General features: G+C 44.9%; 2 protein-coding genes across 5 annotated transcripts in view; one reads left to right on the top strand and one right to left on the bottom strand.

Moving 5' to 3' along the window:
• PFKP (phosphofructokinase, platelet) overlaps positions 1-9,017 on the top strand; it is a 65,130-nt gene extending 56,113 nt beyond the window's left edge. For 2 of the 4 annotated variants that reach the window (XM_033165050.1, XM_033165049.1), the window contains exons 18-24: positions 1,589-1,753; positions 2,074-2,135; positions 4,118-4,229; positions 5,004-5,103; positions 5,883-5,888; positions 6,218-6,323; positions 8,442-9,017. In XM_033165050.1, the coding sequence (XP_033020941.1) occupies positions 1,589-1,753; positions 2,074-2,135; positions 4,118-4,229; positions 5,004-5,103; positions 5,883-5,888; positions 6,218-6,323; positions 8,442-8,580 (690 nt within the window). In that variant the 3' untranslated portion in view covers positions 8,581-9,017. The remainder of the gene's footprint in view (positions 1-1,588; positions 1,754-2,073; positions 2,136-4,117; positions 4,230-5,003; positions 5,104-5,882; positions 5,889-6,217; positions 6,324-8,441) is intronic. The other 2 variants (XM_033165053.1, XM_033165051.1) reach the window with 1 other exon arrangement.
• Positions 9,018-10,252: 1,235 nt separating this feature from the next.
• Positions 10,253-23,927, bottom strand: part of PITRM1 (pitrilysin metallopeptidase 1) — a 31,474-nt gene continuing 17,799 nt past the window's right edge. Inside the window, exons 16-26 of the mRNA XM_033165266.1 lie at positions 22,426-22,546; positions 21,466-21,542; positions 20,021-20,186; positions 19,077-19,177; positions 17,080-17,200; positions 15,300-15,371; positions 13,827-13,939; positions 12,407-12,532; positions 11,512-11,657; positions 10,987-11,089; positions 10,253-10,394 (exon numbers count right to left, since the gene is read on the bottom strand). Of these exons, the coding sequence (XP_033021157.1) occupies positions 10,301-10,394; positions 10,987-11,089; positions 11,512-11,657; positions 12,407-12,532; positions 13,827-13,939; positions 15,300-15,371; positions 17,080-17,200; positions 19,077-19,177; positions 20,021-20,186; positions 21,466-21,542; positions 22,426-22,546 (1,240 nt within the window). The 3' untranslated portion in view covers positions 10,253-10,300. The remainder of the gene's footprint in view (positions 10,395-10,986; positions 11,090-11,511; positions 11,658-12,406; positions 12,533-13,826; positions 13,940-15,299; positions 15,372-17,079; positions 17,201-19,076; positions 19,178-20,020; positions 20,187-21,465; positions 21,543-22,425; positions 22,547-23,927) is intronic.

The raw sequence follows: 23,927 nt of genomic DNA, 5'->3' as shown, positions 1-23,927 counted from the left end.
GTATGAGCTTTCGTGTGCATGCACACTTCTAAAGCTCATACCAAGAACAAACTTAGTTGGTCTCTAAGGTGCTACTGGAAGGATTTTTTATTTTTATTTTTTATTTTGTTTTCATAGAGGGCAGTTCTGATGTTGGATTCCCATTGTCTGCAGTGTGAAATTTTCTACTGTCCTATCCAGTGTCACAGCTCCAGATGTTGATAGGGGTGAGATGGGTGTGTGTGCTGAGGTTGACCAGAGGAAGGCTTGGATGAGGAGGGGAATGATTTTTTGAATTTATATACTGCCCCATATCCGGAAGTCTCAGGGTGGTTGGATCTGAAGGACCCAACACTTTCCCACTCTTCCAAGTCAGCCCTGAAGCTGGTATAGCTCAGTCTCTTTTATTTACTTGGAGGGAAGTGTTTTGTTCTGATTTGAAGAAATGTAAGAAGTAGGGAGGTGCCCAAGAGCATTTCCACCCTGCTGCAAAAATCTTTCAGAGCACTAGATAGGCTAGAACCTTCAGTTCTCTCCCTTCCCTGCCCAAGACCCATGGTCCTATAAAATAGGCAGTTGAAGAAACTATTAGTTAATATTGTGACAATATATATCACATGTCAGGCTGTTAAGTTACCCAACTGATTGCTTTAGAAGGTAGTAAAGTGTAAGTAACAGTTCTATCTGGATCCACATATTATAAAATATATAACATCTCAGCAAACTTTTTCAGCAGGGGGCCGGTCCACTGTCCCTCAGACCTTGTGGGGGGCGGGAGTATATATATATATATTTGGGGGGTGAACAAATTCCTATGCCCCACAAATAACCCAGAGATGCATTTTAAATAAATGGACACATTCTACTCATGTAAAAACACATTGATTCCCTGACTGTCTGCGGGCCGGTTTTAGAAGGTGATTGGGCCGGATCCGGCCCCCGGGCCTTAGTTTGCCTACCCATGTAACATCTGTTTCCTTGCAAGTAATATACACATGAATGGAACAGTGTTTCTAGAATGGGCCTTGTCTACATTTACCCCCAAAATTGGATCTGGAAGGTTGGGGGATATGTTGTATTTTGAGGAGGTGAGAGCAGTTGGAAATGATCGTCTCTCTTATATGTACTGAGGAACAACTTTGGATCTGGCAGCGCAATGCTAGCCATGCTTACTCAGAAGTAAGTCCTATTGAAGTCAGTGGGACTTGCTTCCAAGAATGTGGGGTTAGGATTTCAGGTGAAGCCCGAATCATTAGAGGGAAAACCTTCTGATTTATAGCAAAGACTTGATCTCGGTCATAGCTTATGTTGAAATCTAAGAATCAAGAGGAGTCATGGATCTTTGCTCCAGAAAAATGGCATTTGTAATATTTTCGGGGGGGGGAGGGGAACTACTGGTTTTTTATGCCAATTTTCACCTAATGTTGTGTGAAGCATTGCAGATGACATGTGGAAATCTCAGAGAAACGTTTTTTCAACTAATTATTTTTAGTTCTCATGCTGCATGATAAAAACAAAGCAGCTGTGGTCCAAATGATACTAAAATATCATCCTTAAAGGGTGGTGAGCATTTTGGTTTGAAAGTCATTAATAGACCATTCTTTGCTAGACATGCGACCGAATCAAACTGTCGGCAAGTGGGACAAAGCGACGTGTGTTCATCATTGAAACTATGGGCGGCTATTGCGGCTACTTGGCAAATATGGGTGCCCTCGCTGCAGGAGCTGATGCTGCATACATCTTTGAAGAGAAATTTGATATCAGAGAGCTCCAGGTATGCTGATCCTATATTTTACCTATTGGCTACCTTGTGCTCCATTGGGAGGAAGGGCAGAATGTGGACTGAACTCAGTAAGTAATAATATGTAAATTCAATGTCTGTGGAGCAGGTATATCAACAGATTTATCAATGGCTGATGGCTCAACGCTGCGCGTGAGAACCCTTCTCTCTTGACTAGAGTTGTATTAGGGGTGATATAAAGTAATGGGATTTCTGTGTGGCAGGCCTCCTTAAGGATGTGCACAAGGCAAAGGTTAGCAGTGGGCAAATTTCCATCACTTGACTCACAGTCTTAAATGATGCATTCTTTTTAGGCCAACGTGGAACATTTGACTGAAAAGATGAAAACCAGCATTCAACGTGGTTTGGTGCTGAGGTAAGATGACTGCTCACTAAAGTGCACTGTAAAAGGAAGTTAATTTGTTGTTGGGATGGTACTTTGGATGGGGAGGGGAGAAGAATGGCAAATGTCACCACTGGAAAGTGCTGTAGTTCACTGATAGAGTGCAGGTTCAATCCCAGAGTGCAGGATCTCTGATGAAAGGAACAGCAGAGACCTCTGCCTGAACTCTTGGGAGAGCTCTTGCCAGTTATAGGAGACCAGACTGGAATAGTTGGACCAATAATCTAGCCTAGTATAGGAGTAAGCATGGACCAATGGTACCAAATAGTGTGGGAAACAGCCTTACTAGAAAAATTAACCAATAAACTAAAACTTAGAGGAAGACGCCTTCACCCCGGTATGGCTCCCCTTTATCACATACACAGCCCAGCAAGACAATGACAAGAACCCACCAACAGCATACGAATCAATATGGCTAACCTGATTCAAAAACACCCAGCCACCCCACTCACACATGAAAACAAAGATCACCACAGCCAATCACAAACAAGCAACCACACCCTAAGCCAACCCCAATTTCTCTCACCACCAAAGGAACACAAGCGAATAGCAAAGAGAGCCTGCAAAAACGACGCTGACACAAAACCCCACACATACATTAAGTAAAATGGAAACATTGCCACCTGACCCCACCCCTACCCAACATGGCCCCATCTACCTCTTCCCCCCTTTTCTTCCCAATGTAACCCTAATGTCTCAACAAATGAAACTGACCTGTAGAAAATGTAACTTGAAAAAAGAGACATTGCACAGACTTTTGTAAACCAAAAAAAAAAAAAAAAAAAATTATCTATCTATCTATCTATCTATCTATCTATCTATCTATCTATCTACAGGTGAAACTCGACAAATTAGAATATCGTGGAAAAGTCCATTTATGTAAGCAATTGTTTTCATTAGCTACTGGAGTTTAATATATGAGATAGACTCATGACATGCAAAGCGAGATATGTCAAGCCTTTGTTTGTTATAATTGTGATGATTATGGCATGCAGCTGATGAAAACCCCAAAGTTGAAATTGTGAATTTGGGGTTCTTATCAGCTGTACACCATAATAATCACAATTATAACAAATATAGGCTTGACATATCTTGCTTTGCATGTCACGAGTCTATCTCATATATTAGTTTAACCTTTTAAGTTGAATTACTGAACGAAATGAACCTTTCCACAATATTCTAATTTTTCGAGTTTCACCTGTATCTATCTATCTGTCTGTCTGTCTGTCTGTCTGTCTGTCTGTCTGTCTGTCTGTCTGTCTGTCTATATAGAGAGTGAGTCTAGCCTAGTATAGGCAGAGCCATCTCCACTTCCAAAGGGGGCACCTTTGAAAAGTTATGTTGGCTGCCAAGTCAGTTCACCCACCCCCCCACCCCCATACCCTGGTGAGCTTGTGGTGGTTGGCAGTGGCAGTGCAATAGCCCACCACAGGCAGTGGCGAAGTCCTTGCTATTTGAGATTTCACTCCAGGACATAGCAAGAAATTTTGGAATGGCAGGCAGCTTCCAGTCACCACACAAACTAAGAAAAGGCCAGACTGGGACTACAATTAGACCCAAGCCAGCTCAGGTATCAGTGCCATACGCCGACACTGAGCCTGGTTAAAGGCAGTTGCATATGCTCAGCCATTCTCTCTCTCCCTGTCTGTACATTGCAGCTGGACAGCTGCTTTTTTTAATGTAGTGTCCTACAGTATTTCAGTTTTGAAGGCGATAAGCTGTAGGGATTTCTACTGACAATTCCCTTCAGTCGTATTTGCACCACTGTTACTTGTTTGAGAGTCAAATTTAAGGGCACGGAGTTCCTTCTGGATTTTGTTTTGCTTGGTTTTGTTCTTTTTTAAAAAAAAGCTCCGGGTGTTTGGGTCTGGTCCGTGCCTGGATGGAAGGCTTGGGTTCCATAACATGTAATTTGATAAATATAAGCCAACCACACTTATGCTTGTGTTGTACAGGAATGAAAACAGTAGCGAGAATTACACAACTGACTTCATTTACCAGCTCTATTCCGAAGAAGGGAAAGGAGTCTTTGACTGCAGAAAGAACGTACTGGGTCACATGCAGCAGGTAGGCATGCCTTACAGTATTCTAGTGCTGCAGTTGTGAGTGCAGGAGCTGGTTTCATGTTTCCTGCTGGACTGGAAACCTCCCAGGACAAATGCTGCAGGGCACATGGCTTCCAGTGCTTAATTCCTGCATCCATCGCCTGGGACAAAATCTGCCATAGATGCACATACATCTGCATAGCTTGAAAGGACCTTTTTGCCTACTTCAGTGTTGCAGATAGTATTACATAACAAATAGCTCCGTTGGCAGAGCAGGAGACTCTTAATCTCAGGGTCGTTAGTTCGAGCCCCATGGTGGATGAAAGATGCCTGCCTTGCAGGGGGTTGGACTAGATTGGCCCTTGTGGTCCCTTCCAACTCTACAATTCTCTGCTTCTAAGTTTAACAGCATTTAGCTAGTTTTAATACTAATTCATTGGTAACACTGAGGCATGAAGATATTAGCACTGGGACCACAACCACTGAATTGAGGACTTGCAGCTCTGTGTGTCAGTCAGTATGATTTAAATTATAACTATCCGATGCTGCACAAAGAGTTGTATGTAGAAGCAGTCATTTGTTTATGATGCTGCCTTTGTTCAGTGGAGACCAAGTTCACTGCAGGCGCAGGTCATCTTCCAACCTGGATCCCTAGTTGCTGTCCATGACTATGGGCATGTGGCCATGCCTCAATTTCTGCCTAAGTGTGAGACACTAAGTCTCATAATTGCTTTGTAACTCCAAACAGAGTCCTAAAACTTCAACTCACTGTTAACGTACGTGTTGAATTTCACAGGGTGGCGCTCCTTCGCCATTTGACAGAAACTTTGGGACAAAAATTTCAGCGAAAGCTGTGCTTTGGCTCTCCAAGAAACTCCAAGAATGCTATCGAAGAGGTAAGGAAATGCTGATGGCATTTTTTAAAAAATAAAAAATTAAGTAGTTTAATGTGTCAGCTGCTAACATCAATGTTTAGGACCAAGGTTGTTTGCATTATCAAGAATATGTGATGCTGATAATTCAGAATACTTAATCCACAATTTTTTATTTACAGGGGCTAAAGTATCCTTGCATGTTAGGTATACCTCATGGTATTCTATATATCAAGCCACATTCAAGTGGTTGCAACAGAACTAAGTAAAAACCTGTCAGTTACTAATGAATTCTTTCATTTAACGGACTTCTAATTTTCTGAGCAAAACTAAGTCTAGACAAGCTTACTCAGGGTGTAAGATCCACCAAATTCTAATGGTACATTGTTTGAGTAAACCTGCGTAGGATAAGGCTTCAGATTTCTTAGAATATTAGGCAAATTACCAAAGCTTGCCATGATTTGGTCATGTTGATTGTTATTTTACTTCAGGGTAGTCAACTTGGTGCTGTCTGGAGTTTTGGACTACAGCTTCCATAATTTCTGGTTGGTTAAGCTGATGGGCATTATAATTCAAAATGTCTGAAAGGCACCATGTTGGCTATCCCAGCTCTACTTTTTTTTTATTATGAACGATTCCTTCAACTGTACTAAAATTTGTGAGTAATCTCAGAATTCCAACCCCAACCCCGCAAGACTTAAAAGTTTCTGACAATAATTTGTAAAAGCATAGGAATAAACTGCATGAGTTACATATATTCTTCCTTTCTTGTTTTGTTTTCTTGGTTGCTGCATGGATCACAGATGAAGGTAACATGCTTCATTCTTTTGCAGTTTTATAAGGTTTGAGGAACAGTTCTTACTGTAACAATGAACAATTTCTAGCGAAAATTAACTATCGCCAATGACACCAGTTATTCATCCATTCTTTCACTCTAATTACCGATTTGAAAACCATGCCCTCTAACACTTTCCCAGTCCCTAATTTTTGTTGTTGTTCTTCCCGGAATATTTCAGCTAAACAAATTCAATTAAAAACCCTATGTGGAATTCTTTAACATTTCATTTCCCCCCCTACACTATTCCCGTATGTTACTCTTTGTATAGCTAAAATGAGAAAATGTATTTTTTCCCCAAAGGAAGGGTATTTGCCAACACTGAGGACAGTGCTTGCCTCCTGGGAATGCGCCGGAGGAACTTTATTTTCCAGCCTGTGGTTCAACTAAAGGATGAAACAGACTTTGAGTAAGTAAAGACAGTGCGGAAAAAAACACCGGTGTCCACACGAAGATTAGAATTAAGAATTGCACATATTGGTATCTCTATGGGGACAAATGGTAGACTCTAGTTCAGAGGTCGCCAAACTAAGGTCCATGGGCCGGATACAGCCCACCAGGCTTGTTAATCCGGCCCGCGAACCTTGCAGACCCTGCCTCCTGCTCAGTCCCCACATTAAACAGGCGCGGTGCGGAGGCCTCACTGTGCAGAGACTGACTTCCGTGATGTGGCACGGCTTCCGATTGGCTGCAGGAAGTTCTTGCAGCCAATCAGAAGCCGCGGACGCCTCTGGGTGCCGCCCCTTCCTTCCCGCTGAGGCGGCTGAGCAGGAGGAAGCGGCAGTGGCACGGAGGCTGCCTCCGCCGCCCAGGCCAGCGTCATGGGCTCTGTGCTCCGCCGAGACAAAGGACGCCGACACTGCCGAGGACGAGGTGTCGGCGTGTCATCAGCGGGGTGTGTGTGCTTTTGGCAGGGGGTGGGTCCGGCCCCCCACAAGGTCTGAGGCACAGTGGACCGGCCCCCTCGTAACAAAGTTTGCTGACCCCTGCTCTAGTTCAACTTTAGACTTGACGTGCACCCCCCAAAAAAAACTCCTGGGATTCTAGTCCCTCTGCCAATTATGTACAGCCACCATTCCAAACTCAAATGCTCAAGGTGGCATACATGGCCCCTCCCTCATTTCACAACAACCCTCTGAGGTAGGTTAGGCTGAGAGGCAGTAGCTGGCCCAAGCTCACTCAGAGAGCTTCATGGCTGAGTGGGGATTTGAACCCTGGTCTCCCAGGTCCTAGGCAGACACCCTAACCACTACTCCATACTGACTCTCTTAAAACAACTTGTTTTAGGGTGTTCAGTGATCAGTCCTATATGAAAGATCTTTAAATGCATTCTGGTTGCATGCAAGGAATCCATACATGCCCATGATAGTTTCCCTTGTAAATTCTCTTGGTCTAAGGATAGTCTCTGAACAGTTGAAGGAAATGGCGAGTTTAGATCCCAGAATTAGTGACAGTTAAGGGTGGAGATTCCCTTCTCCCTTCCTCAGCACCATTACTGGACACCTCTGGGGTAGCCTTGTCCCCCCTTCACACATGTATGGCAGTCCCATTTCTCCCCATCTATAAGAGCCAGAAGATGGGGAACCAGAGGCAGAAGTGGTGCAGAACAATTCAGCTTGGTATCAGTCCTTTCAGGGATTTTTTTTTCCAAAGGAGAATTTATCTTTTACAAGGACCTGGCAGCGCTGAACCAGACACAATCTTCTTTAACCCCCCTTTTAATCTTGTAATAGCAAATGCTTCCAATGTACTGTTGCTGTTGTGGGTGGTGCCCAGCTATTGGGTAGCATGGCAACTGAATTTTTCAAAATTCTCTTAATCCCTGCATCATCTCTACTGTGCCTTTTGCCCAGCCAAGCTAGGTGCCAAGCCTGAAGCTTGGATTTTAAGAGAAGCAACATGCCCCAGTGGAAGAGCATAAACTTTGCATGTTTACATTTTGCTTCTGCGGTATTATTTAGTGGTATCAGTAAAGACCTCAGCTTGAGCCATTTGACTGCTTTGGCTACCTGCACCAGACAAGCCAAGAGTCTCACTGAGCCCATGGTAATGTTGGCAGACTTGCGTTAAATTGCTTGTCTAACCAGCAAAACCAGCAAATTAGAATCTTCGTTTTAACGGAAGAAGGGGAGTGTGTTCCCATGATCTGTTGGCTCTCCTATTGCATCGCTTGTGCAAACAGGCAGCTAGTTTATCTGCTGGTCACAAGTTGACATGACAGCGTGTCACTAGCACAAACTCTCAATATAAACCAGCTATTTATATGAGCAGTGACAACAGACCCTATTGCAAAGTTCCTGTGTCTTGTTTCAAGTTGAGCAGCACCCTCAGTTGTTGGTGTTCCTTATAGCCTGCCTGCCTATAAGCTTAAATAATGATGATGATGACAATAATAATAATATTTATTATTTGTACCCCGCCCATCTGGCTGGGCTTCCTCAGCCACCCTGGGCGGCTTCCAACAAATGTTTAAATACATTTAAAATGAGAACTTCTAAAAGCATTTTCCCTCTCTCTTGCTAAACAGGCACCGAATTCCCCGCGAACAGTGGTGGCTGAAGTTACGGCCCCTGATGAAAATTCTGGCCAAATACAAGACCAGCTATGATGTGTCAGATTCGGGCCAGTTGGAGCATGTGCGCAGACCAAAACAGGCAGAAGCGTGAGCCGACGGGTCCAAGGTGTCCTCCTGTTAAAAGGTTGCAATAGCTCTCCATTGTGTGTCAACGATGTTTTAGAATACTTGTTGCAGCTTCGTTTCGTAACATCTTAAGTTATTGTACCAGCACTTTATGTGGAAAAACAAAAAGCCGCCATCACAGACACTCTCTGCCTGTTATTGTCCTAGGCTTCTTAAAAAGACACCACACAAAACACCCTAGAGCCTAACTTAACAACAAAAAACCCAACTTACCAATGTGCTCCTTACCAATAACCTGTGCAAAAACGGTTCTATGCACTCCGTGTGATGCTATTCATCTCTTGCACTTTTACCAGATAGTGTTTACACTTAGAGAGTATGTTACAGAGGCTTAGTTTTGTGTCAAACTAAAAAGGAAACATATATGTCCCCCAACAAAATAAAATACTATATTAAAAGTAAGCTCTGGAGTCATTTGTTCTGTACAACCTGGGACGAGCTTGCTTCATCCTACCCACTGGCTAGAACTTCTTGGGCCAATGTGGCATCTTCCCCATGTTATTGGTACAACTTTACCAGCCCAAGCTAATGTGACCAATGGTCAGAGGTGATAGGAGCTGTAGTGTGGCAAATGTTGGCTAACCTGCACTAGCTGAACGTGCTCTTAAAAGGAAAAAAAAACCATTGGATTTCAAGGCCTACAAATTCAAGGCAATTTCTTGCTTGTGTAGTGCAACCAACTTCAGTCCAGCTGCTTGGGTATCTAAAGAGCAAGAGTAAAAATAGCAATTTAGCAAATGCAAGACTATGATTTTTCTCTGCTGTCATTACAAAGAGAGACCCCAGCTTCAAAACTAATGTTGCCACAACCCCTGCAGTGGCCTGGATTCCAAAGCAGATGCAAAGATCTGCTCTGGAATCCACTTGCATGGGGTGTGACTTTTGCTTTGAAGACAAGTGACTTCTCCCTATGCTTAGAGCCCCCAACCAGGGGCGGAGTTAGCAGAGCAGCCACATGGTACCCAAGTAGGCTGGGGCCAAGTAAGAAGACAGCTGGAATGCATCGCCATGCGTAAAATCACCACCTGCTTGTGCTGCATATATATTAAGGTGGTAGGCGCAACCCTGTATTTAAAATTCCCAGTGTTGATATGAGTGCTTCTGCGAATACATCCTTTACTACCTAAAAGACCAAGGAAGAAAGGAGTAACCTCTCACCAACCCCATCACTAAACAAAACGGGGCAGGCACAGACTTGCCTTCTGCTGTGTTGTCTCTAAAGATAAGCTACCTGATGCGGGAATAAGATGTCCCATGACAAAGATACTAAGCAGAACAACTCACCAGAGGCTGGAAATATTTAATGGCACAAGGTTGAGACACACAATATTCAAACAAGAGTACTGAAGATGGTCAATGACAGTAATCTTAAAAAAAGAGGAAACCCTAACTCTATTAGACATGATTTAAAGAAAACAGAAAACCTAATTGTGTGCTTCTACAAAGTGCTAGGTACCATCTAGTTAAACTTAATCATGATCAGCTAGGCAGAACCAACAGTAGTTCCGGTGGGAAATTAGTCACAGTTACTGAGCTAGATTGGGACTATAACCCAGAGCTTCAGCTAGGCAAATAGTGAAAGAGGGTGAAATCCTGCTTGAGAAGTAAGCACCACTGTGGATTCAATCTCTTTTGCTGTCTCTGTCACACACATGATTGCATCTAAGCTGAGCCGGCAGCAAATATCATCGTATAACCCACGAAGGGTCTTTGGCAGTGTGTGGGTTTTCTGGGCCAAGAATAGCCAGTCCTTTGGTTCTCTTCCCAGTGGCAAGATACCTGAAAGTCAACAAAGCATGTGCCATTAGTCTACCATTAATGTGCAATTGCCTGTTCATCGGATAAGTGTAGAGAATATTAGGAGTCTTCAGTTCTCAATGGGCAAAAGTGATGCTTTCGTTTTAAGCTGCACTGGGATCATTATTGATAAAGGGCAATTCAGAAACTGAACAGCACTTGTCATTCTGAAAAACGTTTAAATTTTAGACGGCATCAAAGTCTCTGGAGCTCCCTTTCATTTGATGCTGGAGGGTTGTTCAAGCTGGAGAAATAGAGCGTATTTGTATGTACCCATTGCTCAGTCTGCAATTCATGCTTGGCTTGCTTATGAGATATTCTAGAGCTTCACCACAGTCCCAATGACACCTTAGCCTAGTGCCATCCAACTAGCTAGATTTGATTCGCAAATCTAGGTTCTGTGTAAGTTTTCCACATCCAACTGTTTTGTCCCATTGGATTCAATGGCCCCATGCCACAGGAAACCCACAATCCTGAAAATTAAAGGCAAACATCGGTTCCCCCCGCTCCCCTTGTGGCTTTCGGAAAGCTATCTGAGAAGTCTCGCACTTCCCGGTCAGGCACACAAACTCACTTGTTGGCTGCATCTATGAGGTTATCTTTGGAGACGGCGAAAAGATGCTCTCTGTGCCTCTGTTTCATCTCATCGGAGATCCCGTACAAAAAGGTATTCATCCCTACAAAGAAGAATTCACAAACGTTAAGAAAACTAACTTGATTCTTAAGAGTGAAAGCAGGAGGTGGCAAACCCCACCTCCATCCTTCAGCTCCTACTTTTAGACTGATCTGTCTCGTAAACGCACCGAGATCACTCCCAATTCTTCTGGAATGGCATATGTAGCCAAGAATTATGCGACAAATTTTAGATAATTTCTCCCATGCTGAAAATGCCTGGTAATGTCAGGAACTATTTTTGTCTGCGATTTAGACATCTGAAACTGGGTCTGTCTCCCCCCCCCCCCCCCACTCAAAAGCATCAAAGATAACTAAAATGTGTGCAAAATCATATTTTGGCTTTCAGAATGATGGCTATTTTGATCCAGGAAAAGCTATTCGCTCTACTCATTTGGCTCAAACCCAAGCTGAGAAGTCAACATACCTTTGTCTGACGGTGCCTGGGGGGCATCCACAGATGCAAACATGGCAAGCTTGGCTTCGTCGATGTCTTGCTGTGTGAATTTTCCTGCCTTGGCCCATTCGGCAGCCTTTTCAAAAGTAGACAGGGTACCCATTGAATTTGGATCCCTAAAATGCAAGGAAGGTACAGGTAAGTTTATACAGCCAGGTTTTTTACAGAGAAATGACACCACAAAGTGACTTGCCCTTGTTCAGTGGTTGCCTTTTCTAGCTTTGCCTCACACTGTGACCACAGATGAAAACCCAACTGCTAAAAAGCAGTGTTGACTTCTGAAGGGCAATTCTGTCCCAACGGCATCGTATTGAGCAGTTTCTTACAACAAATAAATCTGTTGGCTTCTCTGAACTTAGAAAGCTTGAAATCATGGGAACATACAGTAGAAATGTGCTTTAAACTGAAAGAGACCTTTCTAGCTCCATATCTACATGGACTGGCAGCAGGGTTTCAAATGGCGGCCTCTCCCATCCCTACCTGGAGATGCCGGGGATAGAACCTGGGACCTTCTGCATGCAAAGCAGATGCTCTAGCATTGAGCTACAGCCTTCCCCTGCCACTGACCTCAGGACCTGATCCATATATTCAGTGCATCCCAACACTTACGAGCCACACAGTGCTGGCATTCTGTTCAGCACTGCAAAAGCGGAAAGCAATTACACAGCTTTAAAAGCACTGATCTGAGTGCTCTGGGGCAGATGGCAATAATCTACTCTCCCTTTACCACTCAATGGTTTGTACAATTCCAGTTCCTGAGCTCATTTTATTTGGCAGAGAACGCTGGTTTACAAAAAACAAAAACAAATGACAAACAAGAACAGTCGAAGGAAGACATTGTGGTTCCACTCAGTCCACTAGTTACCTATAGGAGTAGAAACTGAATATGCCATTACTGGCAAGTTGCGCACCACCTCCATATGCACCTCCTTTCTCTCTAATTTCCGTATGCAGAAATTTAGCAGTCATGAGCCGGGCGAGGATGCGAAGGCTGAAAAAAGAGATCAATAGTGAACAAGAGATTTCTACTTTGCAGGGGACTGAAGCTAGATGACCCTTCCAACGCTTCAATTCTGATTAAGATGCTCTCTCCCTGGCCCTTTTTTCATTTAATAATAAAATAATAATAATAATAATAATAATAATAATAATAATAATAATAATAATAATAATACTGGATTTAAGTCTGCATGAACAAATGTACCTAATCGGCAAAATTTCAGACTCAGTAAGATTTCATACCTTGTCTCCCCAAAGAAGTTAGGATCTCTGATCTCCACCATTTTCATCACATTTTATTCTCCTTTTTAAAAGCACGAGAGTTATGCATGTAAGGGAATGTGCTTCTCCAAGTGGAAGTTTTAATGCACTTGCTAGATCATGGTGCCTTCTAGCTGCTGCTAAGACTCCCAACTCCAATCAGCCCCAGTCAGCAAGGCCAGGTAGGGATGATAGGAATAGCAGCAGTGGCTACCCCTGCTGTCCTAGACATCCCTTGGGGAGAGCGAACTGGGGGCTCCGCAGGCAGAACCGGTGCCAGCTACTGTGTTCCTTCTTGCTGCTCCAAAGCAGCACCTCCGCCTAATGAGAGCCAGGAGAGTGCAGGTGTCATTAGCTCAGAAGTGGTCCCTTATCAGCTGCTGTTAGCTTGGCAGTCATGTGGTGTAGTGGTTAAGAGCGGTAGACTCGTAATCTGGGGAACCGGGTTCGCGTCTCCGCTCCTCCACATGCAGCTGCTGGGTGACCTTGGGCTAGTCACACTTCTTTGAAGTCTCTCAGCCCCACTCACCTCACAGAGTGTTTGTTGTGGGGGAGGAAGGGAAAGGAGAATGTTAGCTGCTTTGAGACTCCTTCGGGTAGTGAAAAGCGGGATATCAAATCCAAACTCTTCTTCATGCCCCCTGAAGACGCGCATGGGAAGCAGTGTTGCTGAAGTCAAACCCACAAGCAAAGCTTACGAGCCAAACTCACCTGTGACCCACAGATGCTCTCCTGAGCTGAGAGGCAGGCAGCAACACAGAGCCAACAGGCAAGTGGGGGAAAGAAAGCCTGATTTTGTGAGCTGTGGGTCACCCTGCCTGTGAGTCCAGACATAAATGCACTACTTGTAGCAGCCTCTAACTCAGAAAACGTCCCAGTGTTTTGAAAGCAAACGTCTTCCCGAGAGCACCGCCGGTTACTTCTGAATGCAGTTCTCAACACAGCCGCAACTGGAGATTTAATTTATTCCACACTGACCACGCACCATTTCCCAATCTATTTGGCAGCACTTCCCATCGTCCTACCTTGCGTGGTCCGGGGCTGTAAAGGGAACTGTCCGAACGCAGGCGCCAACGTAATTGACAGGGAAGGGCAGAAGGAAATGAGTCTTCATCTGGCATGGCTGGAAAGTGGGATCCTGGAGGAAAAGTTGCATGGTGTTTCGTTTAGATCACCTCTGGCAGTGTGTGTGTAGAGAGAGCAACGCGGGCACTCAATTTTAGGTGATCGCCTCTTTTTACCCATTCAAGAGCATCAAAAGGAGTCCAGAAAGGTTAATAGTCTGCATTTGGTTACTTGGAAAGAGAAGGAAGGAGGAAAATGAGACTGCGAAGTCTCAGTGTGATTGCTTGGTGGGCTTAGAACAGCCGATAGCAAGAGAGAAGAGGGAAAGTATTTTAAGAATTTGATGCCCCTTATTATTATTATTTTAAAGGCAGTAGTTGTCAAAGGCAAGGAACAGCTCAGCACAGCCCCAAATTTGAAGGGGGCACAGTTTGCAAAGGGGATGTGCATTCCCCAGGCGTGCAACAGAACACACTTTCACTTGACATGTAACTAACTCTCTTCTCCCTCCCTAGCCTAGTGTTGCTTTTTATAAGCAATGAAGGCAGGGCTTGGGTTAGCTCTAATTTCTGGACACAGCCTAGCAACGTTGGTAGCTTTAGAAATATAACTTTATGAAGCCCAAAGTGGGGATAAATCAGGAGACATCTTTGGCACACAAGAGCAGACTGTTTATATTCCATTCAACTTTTTTTTAAAAAAAGATCTTGTATGCCACTTTGAAGAACTTTCTGGAGTCAAAATTGTTTCAGAGATAGGTCATAGGTAAGTGTCCCCCCCATCCAGTTTGTGGGGCAAAAAAATGGACCCTAGAATCATATGTCATTGTTGAATTTACATAGAGGAATGTCTACATCAAAGTCTTTCTTGGGTAGGGACAGAAACGTTATGGCTCCAAAAATCTGCTGGACTCCAACTCCCATCATCCCTGACCATTGGGCTATGCAGACAGGGGCTGATGGGAGTTGGAGACCAACGACAATGGGGCACAGGATTGCCATTTTTGTTCTAAGACATTTTTTCCTGTGCAGGTGACAAACAACGTCCTCAATTGCCAGCCACTTATCTTCTTCTCATAAATGAAGAAAGCACTCAAACGAAACAAAACAAAACAAAACAAAACAAAACACTCTAAGAAATCTTGATTTTTGCCCCTGGGGTTGTTTCTTTCTTTTCTGTCCAGCCAGTATGGAGCAATAATTCTAAAAGAAAAACCAACTCATGGAAGCAGAATGGGGTGCCACCATCACACAATTGTTTTTGGGTGATGGGGAACATTTTACTTCCCCGAGTTTTTACCTGATTTTAGCTTCCTGCTAAGGCTTCAGGTGACTATAAAGGAGTACATTAATCTTCAGAGCAGTAGGGCTCAATTTGGGGAGGAGTGACAAATACTGGCAACCTTGACCTAAGGCAAATGAGCTAAGACTCACCGTAATGAGCTTCCTGGTGATCTGGGAGCAAGCAAGCGCTTCACTGCCATCAGTTTTGGAGTCTGAAGGTTTCTACAAAGAGAAAACTTGGTTAAAACAACAGAGAACCGATTGGTTTCTCCCAAGTAACCAGCACAGCTTCTCCAAGCATTTCCTTTTCGCCCTGTCCAATATCCTGCTGCTCCTCACACCAAGGGTTGCCTCCAAAACATGTCCTGCAGGCAGTGCTAATGCTGTGAGGATTACAATGTAAGACAGGGGTGGGAAGCCTCCGGGTCAGGGGCCAAATGCGGCCCTCCGTGTCTTTCTATCTGGCTCTCAGAACACTCCCTCTCCCCAGGCTTAATCCCTCTAGGGCATCTGCTTTGTGCCCCCAGCGTTTCTACCTAACTTACAGGTGGGTAGCTGTGTTGGTCTGCCATAGTCGAAACAAAATAGAAAATTCTTTCCAGTAGCACCTTAGAGACCAACTTCAGTGTATCTGAAGAATCAGTTGGTCTCTAAGGTGCTACTGGAAAGAATTTTCTATTTTGTTTCTACCTAACTTAAACTGTAATAATGCAGGAATGGAGAACGGGGATATGAGTGTGTACAGGAACTTGCGATTTGGAGCCAAAATGCAGCCTATTGCATAAAGCTAAGGGTCACGGCCATTGCTCTGCCCACACCCAACTCTGGCATGCGGCCCCCAGAAGGTTCTCTACAAAGGAATGTGGCTCCCAGGCTGAAACAGGTTCCCACCTAAGCAACGAGAACAGCCAAAGCCGAAGTGACATGGGCTATCAGAAAGGACACCACCCAGCCTTCCAGCCCTCCTCTGGCTTCAAAAAACTGCTGCAGGGGGCTTCATACATTATTGGAGCTCTGTAGGACATTTTCCCTGATCTAAATCCCCAACCCCACTCCCAGAAGCTATCAGGCCCACTGGGGAGAAATACAAGCACTGTTGGGGTATCTCCCTCTACGGAGCTAACAGCATCTTTGGAGGGAAGCTGTCTATGTCTTCTCTCCCTCTCAACTGCCCTCAAATTCTATTGCACGGATCAAATTTGGACTCAGCAGCATCTTCTGTTTCTCCATATAATAGGAGAATTTGGTCGCAACTGTAGAATTCAGCTATAATACCAATGAACCAAAAGACACCGGCCATTCTCATGTTTAGCCTGGAGAAGAGAAGGTTAAGGGGTGATATGATAGCCATGTTCAAATATATCAAAGGATGTCATATAGAGGAGGGAGAAAGGTTGTTTTCTGCTGCTCCAGAGAAGTGGACACGGGGCAATGGATTCAAACTACAAGAAAGAAGATTCCACCTAAACATTAGGAAGAACTTCCTGACAGTAAGAGCTGTCCGACAGTGGAATTTGCTGCCAAGGAGTGTGGTGGAGTCTCCTTCTTTTGAGGTCTTTAAGCGGAGGCTTGACAGCCATCTGTCAGGAATGCTTTGATGGTGTTTCCTGCTTGGAAGGGGGTTGGACTGGATGGCCCTTGTGGTCTCTTCCAACTCTATGATTCTATGATTCTCATCTCAGCCTCAGCTCCCTCTGGAAGGGATGGAAGAATAGTACTTGAAACATGCTAACGTTTGTAGGAACCACAGCAGGAAGGAAATGTGAGAGAGCAGGGGGAGGCGCCCTCGACAGCCCGTGTTGCAGGATTTGTATTTCCACAAGCTACAGAAAAAAACGCACCGGATACGTAGCCAACTCTGCCTCTCATTGGCATGAGAACTGGAAAGTCACCTGCAAGGCAAACGCTTTCTCTGCTAACCCTCCGTTACCTCAATCACATGGGGGCGGATGGCCTTGCGTTCCTTTTTACTCCGGGCGATGCCCTTTATGAAACTTTCGACGGCTTTCGCAGCGTGTGGCATCTGCTGAGGGGTGGCGTTCACCGAACATCTAGGCAGAAATTAAATTGCATCTAGTCGCACGCACAAACTGCGCTTTTACACCTTCCCGGCTTTCCGAGTCAAGAGCTCTGTTTAGCCATCAAATATCACCAGCTCTTAAAAAATGCTGTGCGGACTTTAATTCTGGTCTCTGAGTGCTCTGCGTGGCGAGGGCAGTACGTAGCCAGGCTTCCCTCCAACTCTGAAGCTGAAGAGGCTATGCAGGGAGGTTTCGGAGGTCCTGGCAGCAGCGCTGCAACTTCCCCAGCTACAAAGCTGGGAGATTATTTGCCGTATTTTTCGCTCCGCAAGACGCACTTTTTTCCTCCTAAAAATTAAGGGGGGAATATCTGCGCGTCTTATGGAGCGAATGGTGGTCCCTGGAGCTAAATTGCCCAGGGGCCAAAAGCAAATAGTGCTTTTTATTTTACAAAGAGAAAAGGGGGTGTTGAAAGGACCCCGCTCAGCAGCTGATCAGCAAGAGATCGGGAGAGAGTTAAGAGTCCTGGCTCCCTTTCAGCCCCGCCTTCCATTGTTGAATGTGTTGCAGAGGGAGGCTGTTTGTTTCCCCAGCCACATGTGACTGGCTGATTAGATTATCTATCTGGAAACTGTAGAAATGGCTCTCTTTCCTTCAGAAGCTGCAGAAATGTGAGTTGAACCCCATTAAAAATGGGGCTTTTCCTCTTTGCTTTTCCCCCTTTGCAAAAGGAGCTTTTCTTTTCTCCCTTTGCAAAAAAGCTGCAAAACCTTTAGCTGATCCTGAAAAAAACAGGGCTTTTCCCTTTGCAAAAAAGCTGCAAAACGTTTAGCTGATCCTCAAAAAAACAGGGCTTTTAGAGGAGGAAAACCAGAAAAATAATTTTTTTTCTTGTTTCCTCCTCTAAAAACGAGGTGCGCCCTATGGTCCGGTGCGCCCTATGGAGCAAAAAATACGGTATTTATTTTATAGCCCGCCTTTTTCACTCCAAGGTGGTGTACACGGTTCTTCATCTCCACATTTAATCGCCACACCCTCCCCTGCGAGGTAGGGTCAATCCCAGGGGCAGTGACTGGCCCAAGGTCACCCAGTGAGCTTCACTGGTCAAGCGAGGATTTGAACCCTGGTCTCCCAAGTCCTAGTCCAACACTCTTAATTGCTACATCACGACACTCCCCTCATTGCCGCACCTTCCCAAGCTATGCCGATGCACTTGCCGCTGCCTGAAATCAGGAGCTGTGTTCAAGCCGCGGTAACCCAAGTAATCACACTCCCTTCTTCTCCCTGCTGGTGAGAGGGATGGAGACCAGAAATCTTGCTTTGAGCTGCCAAAAGTTTGTGGACTCCCAAGGCCGCTGTCTTGAGAAGTGATATATTATTTTCCAGCTGCATTCATACAGAACCTTCCTGGCCAAGGAACTCAAGGCAGTTCAGTTTTAAAATACCACGAACAAGCAAATAGTGAAACACAGAATAACAGTGTTCTCTCGGGTCAATGGAGAGAGGGGGGCTCAAGAATTCTCCTTTGTTGCCGATGGTTGCATCGGCAACAGATTTCATGTACTACACCCCCTCCTGCAGACCAACAAGCGGTGTTTCCAAACTATGTAAAAATGCAATTTACTTTTTTTAAAAAAAATCTTAAATTTATTTCATGCTTTAGTTTGCCACTAGAGTTTCGGACTTCGGATGCTTTAATTCCTGGATAACGCTCGAGAAGGCAGACTAATGGGTTTCTCAAATGCCCACTGCCTGCTAACTGAATGCTGTGTGGAGTACCTGTCTCTCACACAGTTGTGTACATGCAAGATTCACCATTGGGAGGCTAGGGGGGAAGCCAGCAAAGGGCTTAATCTACTCGGGGCTAGCTTAGGGTCACACCAGGCAAACATTAACAGAGCCTCACCGCATGTTGTCGCTGTTCAAGAGGTACCTCTTGATGCGTGGCAATTTCCGCAGCACTGGTTTAATGTCGGACATTTCTGCAATCCTCTTCATCAATCTCACCTGAACGGAATTGGGGCAGCAGAGAGGAGAGAGGGAATGAAGAGTAAAGCAAAAGGAATGAAAGCCCACCAAGCAGACCCGAGACCTTAAAATATGTGACTATAAACAACCGGGGCACCTTCTTCCCTCTTAAGATTTAGTGTCAGGAGTATAACGTATTCCTGGACACCGCAGAGTTAGATGCAGACTTTTCTGGAAGCTTCTGGCTGTTGTGTAATTGACTGGACAGCACAACGCAGGAACTCAGCAACTCACTGGATAACTATATACAGTATTTATTGAAACAACTAGTATCCATAAGTTACTATTTACAGACTATATAAAATAAAAGAAACAAAACATAAAATCTTTTCCTCTCTGTCTCTCTCTCTCTACACTGACCACTTTCTCACACCAACACCTGCACCACACACTAACCACACTAACCACAAAGCTCTCACACAGAGCTCAGTCTTTAGGAACTCATTGACCAATCACAGGTCGTTGCTAAGGGTCTGAGAGAGAGCAGATCTGGGCTTTCTGCCAACTGCTAATTGCTTGGAGATAGACAGCTGCATTTCTGCACGTAGGCAACTCTGAAATCTCTAACATTCCCCACATACAGGTATGGCTGCTGGGAATTTCTCCCTTGTTTCAACGTGCTTCTCTAGAAACCTCAGGCAAGAACTCTTGTCGGAACAGAAACAGCAGTGTGCAGAAGAGGTTACTTGAGAGACTGCTTCAATCTCTGTGGAGCCGCTGCTGTTAGGCACTGGGCTGGGTAGACAAATCAGACACCTTCACCTAAGCCAGTTCTCCCCTTCCGGAATGATGGAAGCCTTCTCCTCTCGGCTGTCCCCTTACCTGCTCCATGCCGTTGAACATTTCCTGCAGCTCTCCGGCGGGCGTCAGAGTTCTGCTGGCTCTAATTGAGGCGTACATGTGCCCGGAATCGGGAATCCCGTTCGAGAGCTCTTGAGCCGTCATCTTGACTAGAACCTTGAAGTGTTCCTCGTCTTCAAAGTGAGGGCTGCAGAAAGTGGAGAGAGGAAGCAGAAAGGCATCAGTTGTGTGTGTGTGTGTGTGTGTGTGTGTGTAATCACAGCAGAAAAACACTGCAAGGGCTTAGAAGCAGCCATCGCTGAAGACCAACTTCTTCCAAGTATAATCACCAAGAGTTGGGCAAAAAACTTCCAGCTATAACCACCAGCCCTGGTCGTTCCGCTGGAAGGTATAGAGTGCTTTTCAGAGATGCTCTCAGCAGCTGCTCAGTTTTTAGGGCAATTTCTTCTTCTTCTTCTTAGTATTCAAGCGGCCTGGCTACTGTGTTCTGCACCAGCCACGGCTTCTAGATTAGATATAAAGTCAGCCTAGTTCTGGGCTCAGATAACCCAGCAAGCTATGTTGAATCAAAAGCTTCTCAATTACTCTTTCCAGCTACCCCTGATGCAACTCCCACACAAGGATACCACGGCTGGATCAGGCCAACAGCCCATCTAGTCCAGGGGGCAGCAGTTTGTTCACCCAAGTTTGTTCACATCACGCTGAACGATGGCTGCGCATGACATCTTTAAGTGCTTGTGGACTGGGCTCATAGTTTGTTGGCAGAGTACATGCCTTGGATGTGAGAAACTCCAGTTTAAGTCTGTTAAAGGTGAAGATCTCAGGCATTCAGGGAAACTGCTATTCAGCCTGAGACTCACAAGGAGGACTGCCAGTCACAGGAGACAACAGGCTGCCCCATGGACCAATGGTCTGCTTCAGTAGAATGAACCCTCTTATATTCATGGAGAATCATGGAGTTGGAAGGGAACACAAGGGTCATCCAGTCCAACCCCCTGCAATTTAGGAAACTGGCTCAACGTGGGGCTCGAATCCATGATCCTGAGTTTTAGGCTCTACTAACGGAGCTACATTCTTCTCTCTCTCTCTCTCTTTTAAAAAAGTGTGTTACCTTGTTATAAATTAAAGTTATACACTGAGATTTCTGAAGGGGCCAAGAAGAATTAGCAAGCACAGAGGGAAACTACCAAATTGCAACAAAACAAAACAAAAACCCAACAGCAGCAACAAACAAAACAACCTATGTTTGATCCTGTGCACGTTTAGCTGTGCACTTATTTCATTTTCAGGGTGATATGAAATGAATGGCCACGTTTTGGGGGGTATTATTCTATTTTCTAGTATCTCCAAGCTTTGTGACATGTATCAAAAGCAAGCCATTTAGATATTTTAGCAGGAAAGCACACATCTGGCAAACAAGAAACACCCCCACCCAATATCTATCTATCTATATATATACACAGTACTTGTTGAATATTTCACTCCAGATGTGCATCATGGCAGGCAGATTTCGATCCAGGCAGAGAGAAGAAAAGAGCACACCCTAAAGGAGAAATTTAACAAGAAAACTCAGGTCAGTAGACAAACCAGTAAGAGATCCTCAAATAATTACTTAAGGAATAACAGTTATCTGCTCAGGTGTGATTCCCAGACAGTTATTTACTGGGTACAGTGCCACAGAAATAGGAAGCTGTTTGCTCACACCATGCTAAGCGATGGCCTTGCATGACATCTGAATGCAGCCCATAAGTGCTTACGGAATGGGCTCTGTGTCAGAAGAAGATACAGGAATGGTTGTCTAATTAAAGCAGCAACATTGCCAGTCATTAATAATAATAATAATAATAATAATAATAATAATAATAAATTTATTTGTACCCCGCCCTTCCCAGCCAGAAAACCGGGCTCAGGGCAGCTAACATCAATTAAAATCACAGCAAAAAAACACATAAAAACGATCAATTTAAAATAACAGATTAAAATACAAATTTAAAAATTCAATTAAAACTGCAGGTCTCAATTTCAAAATAACCCACCAATAAAAGATGAAGCATAAATATTAAACAGAAACCAACCCAAAGGCCAGGTGGAACAGCTCCGTCTTGCAGGCCCTGCGGAAAGATGCCAAATCCCGCAGGGCCCTGGTCTCTTGTGATAGACTGTTCCACCAAGTCGGGGCCAATATTGAGAAGGCCCTGGCCCTAGTTGAGGCCAACCTAGCGTCTTTGTTGCTCGGGACCTCCAAAAGATTATTATTTGAGGACCTTAAGGTCCTACATGGGACATACCAGGAGAGGCGGTCCCTTAAGTACGAGGGTCCTAATTAGGTTTGCATCTCATCTGCAACAAGGGAGGCACTCACATCTCTAGCCAACACAGCCCCAACACAGCCCCAGGAAAGAGACACCCTACCTGGACTGACTTACCTGCTCATACATGTCCAAGTGGGAGTCGTCCACGGTGATATGAGGGCAGACGGAAAGGCCCCCCGTTTTCAGATCTATTTCTTGAGCCTGTTCTCTGTAACTGAGAGCGCCACACCCCATCCTGCAAGAGGGAGAGAGCAAGCAGGGTGTGGACAGCAGGCCAAGCAAAAGCCTGCAGCATTTAATTGTCTTCTCTCCTTGCATTTATTTTGCATGTGTCGGAGAAGGGTTTTTGGAAGCCGAGCCCTATGAGGAACGGTAGAAAGAGCTGGGAAAGAGTAGCCTGGGGGACGGAAAATCTGAAGATTTAGGCACAAGTCCAATGGCGGAATTAGAGGAGGACGTGCCAGGTGTCCTCTTAAAACCTGCCGGCCCAAAACAACAGCAGAAAGGAAGAGGGACTGTTGGAGTTTACAAGCTCCCCATTTCCCTCCCTGCAGCTTCTACAAGTAGCACAGCAGATTTGGGGGGCAGCAACACTAAACCTCAGCAGCCAAGAAGAAATTATACCCAGCTCTGCACAATCCCAGGGATGTAGCTCAGCAACAAAGTCTAGACAGCAACAGCTTTAGGGTTGTTATTTCTGTTATTGGATGTTGCATGTTGTTGAAGTAATCTTGTTGTATTTTTAGTACTGAAATGCAGATTTTTTTTGGTATGTTATTATATTTCTGCTTCGCTGCTATTATGAAATGGTTTTGCTACATTGTTTTGAAATTGTTGCTGTGTTCTTGTTTTGCTATTATGAGGCTGTGGTGTTTTGTTTGAGATGTTTCTTTGTTGCAAGCCACTTTGAGCATGCAATAAAATGAATGAATGAATGAATGAATGGTTCCAAGGTTCAATCCCTGGGCATCTCCAGGCAGAGGTGGGAGAGACCACCGCCAGTCAGTGTAAGGGAGGGATGGCAAAATCACTGGCCCTCCAGATGTGGCTTGGCTGCTGCTTCCATCATCCCTGGCAGGCGGCTGCAGCTGATAGGGGCTACACCTGGAAGGCCGCAGGTAAGCCACCCCAAATGGTACAAAGCACCTTCCTTTAGAACTACAGGATCACTGAACTGTAGCGTTGGAAAGGGACCCAAACGGTCATCTAGCCCAACCCCCTGCAATGCAGGAATCACAGCTGTGCTCCTCTTCTCCCGCGAACTTTGCACTCCAAGTCGCCAGCCCCAGTACCGGAGGGCCTGCCCCACAATTGCTCCGAGAACTGTTTAATAACTTTCTTGGCCAAGGATATACATATTCTGTTCAAACTCATTACACCATAAAGACAAGACTGTAATACCATTAAACGAGCAATATCCACAACATGCATCCCAATAGTCTCCCTGCAAAAAAATAATAATTTGAATTTAGGCCAACTCATCAACCCCAAAAGAAGGGAGAGGGAAGAGAAAGTGTTCATTAACCACCTTGGCTGGAATGAAGTGTATTGCAGAGACAGCCCATGGGGTGCCCTGCAGATGTTCACAGAATCTTAGATATGTACAGCTGGAATCC

This window comes from Lacerta agilis, chromosome 12 (genome assembly GCF_009819535.1).
Source record: "Lacerta agilis isolate rLacAgi1 chromosome 12, rLacAgi1.pri, whole genome shotgun sequence".
NCBI classification, from domain to species: Eukaryota; Metazoa; Chordata; class Lepidosauria; order Squamata; family Lacertidae; genus Lacerta; species Lacerta agilis.
Note: the sequence above shows the minus strand (reverse complement) of the source record. Positions and strands in the feature narration are given on the sequence as shown.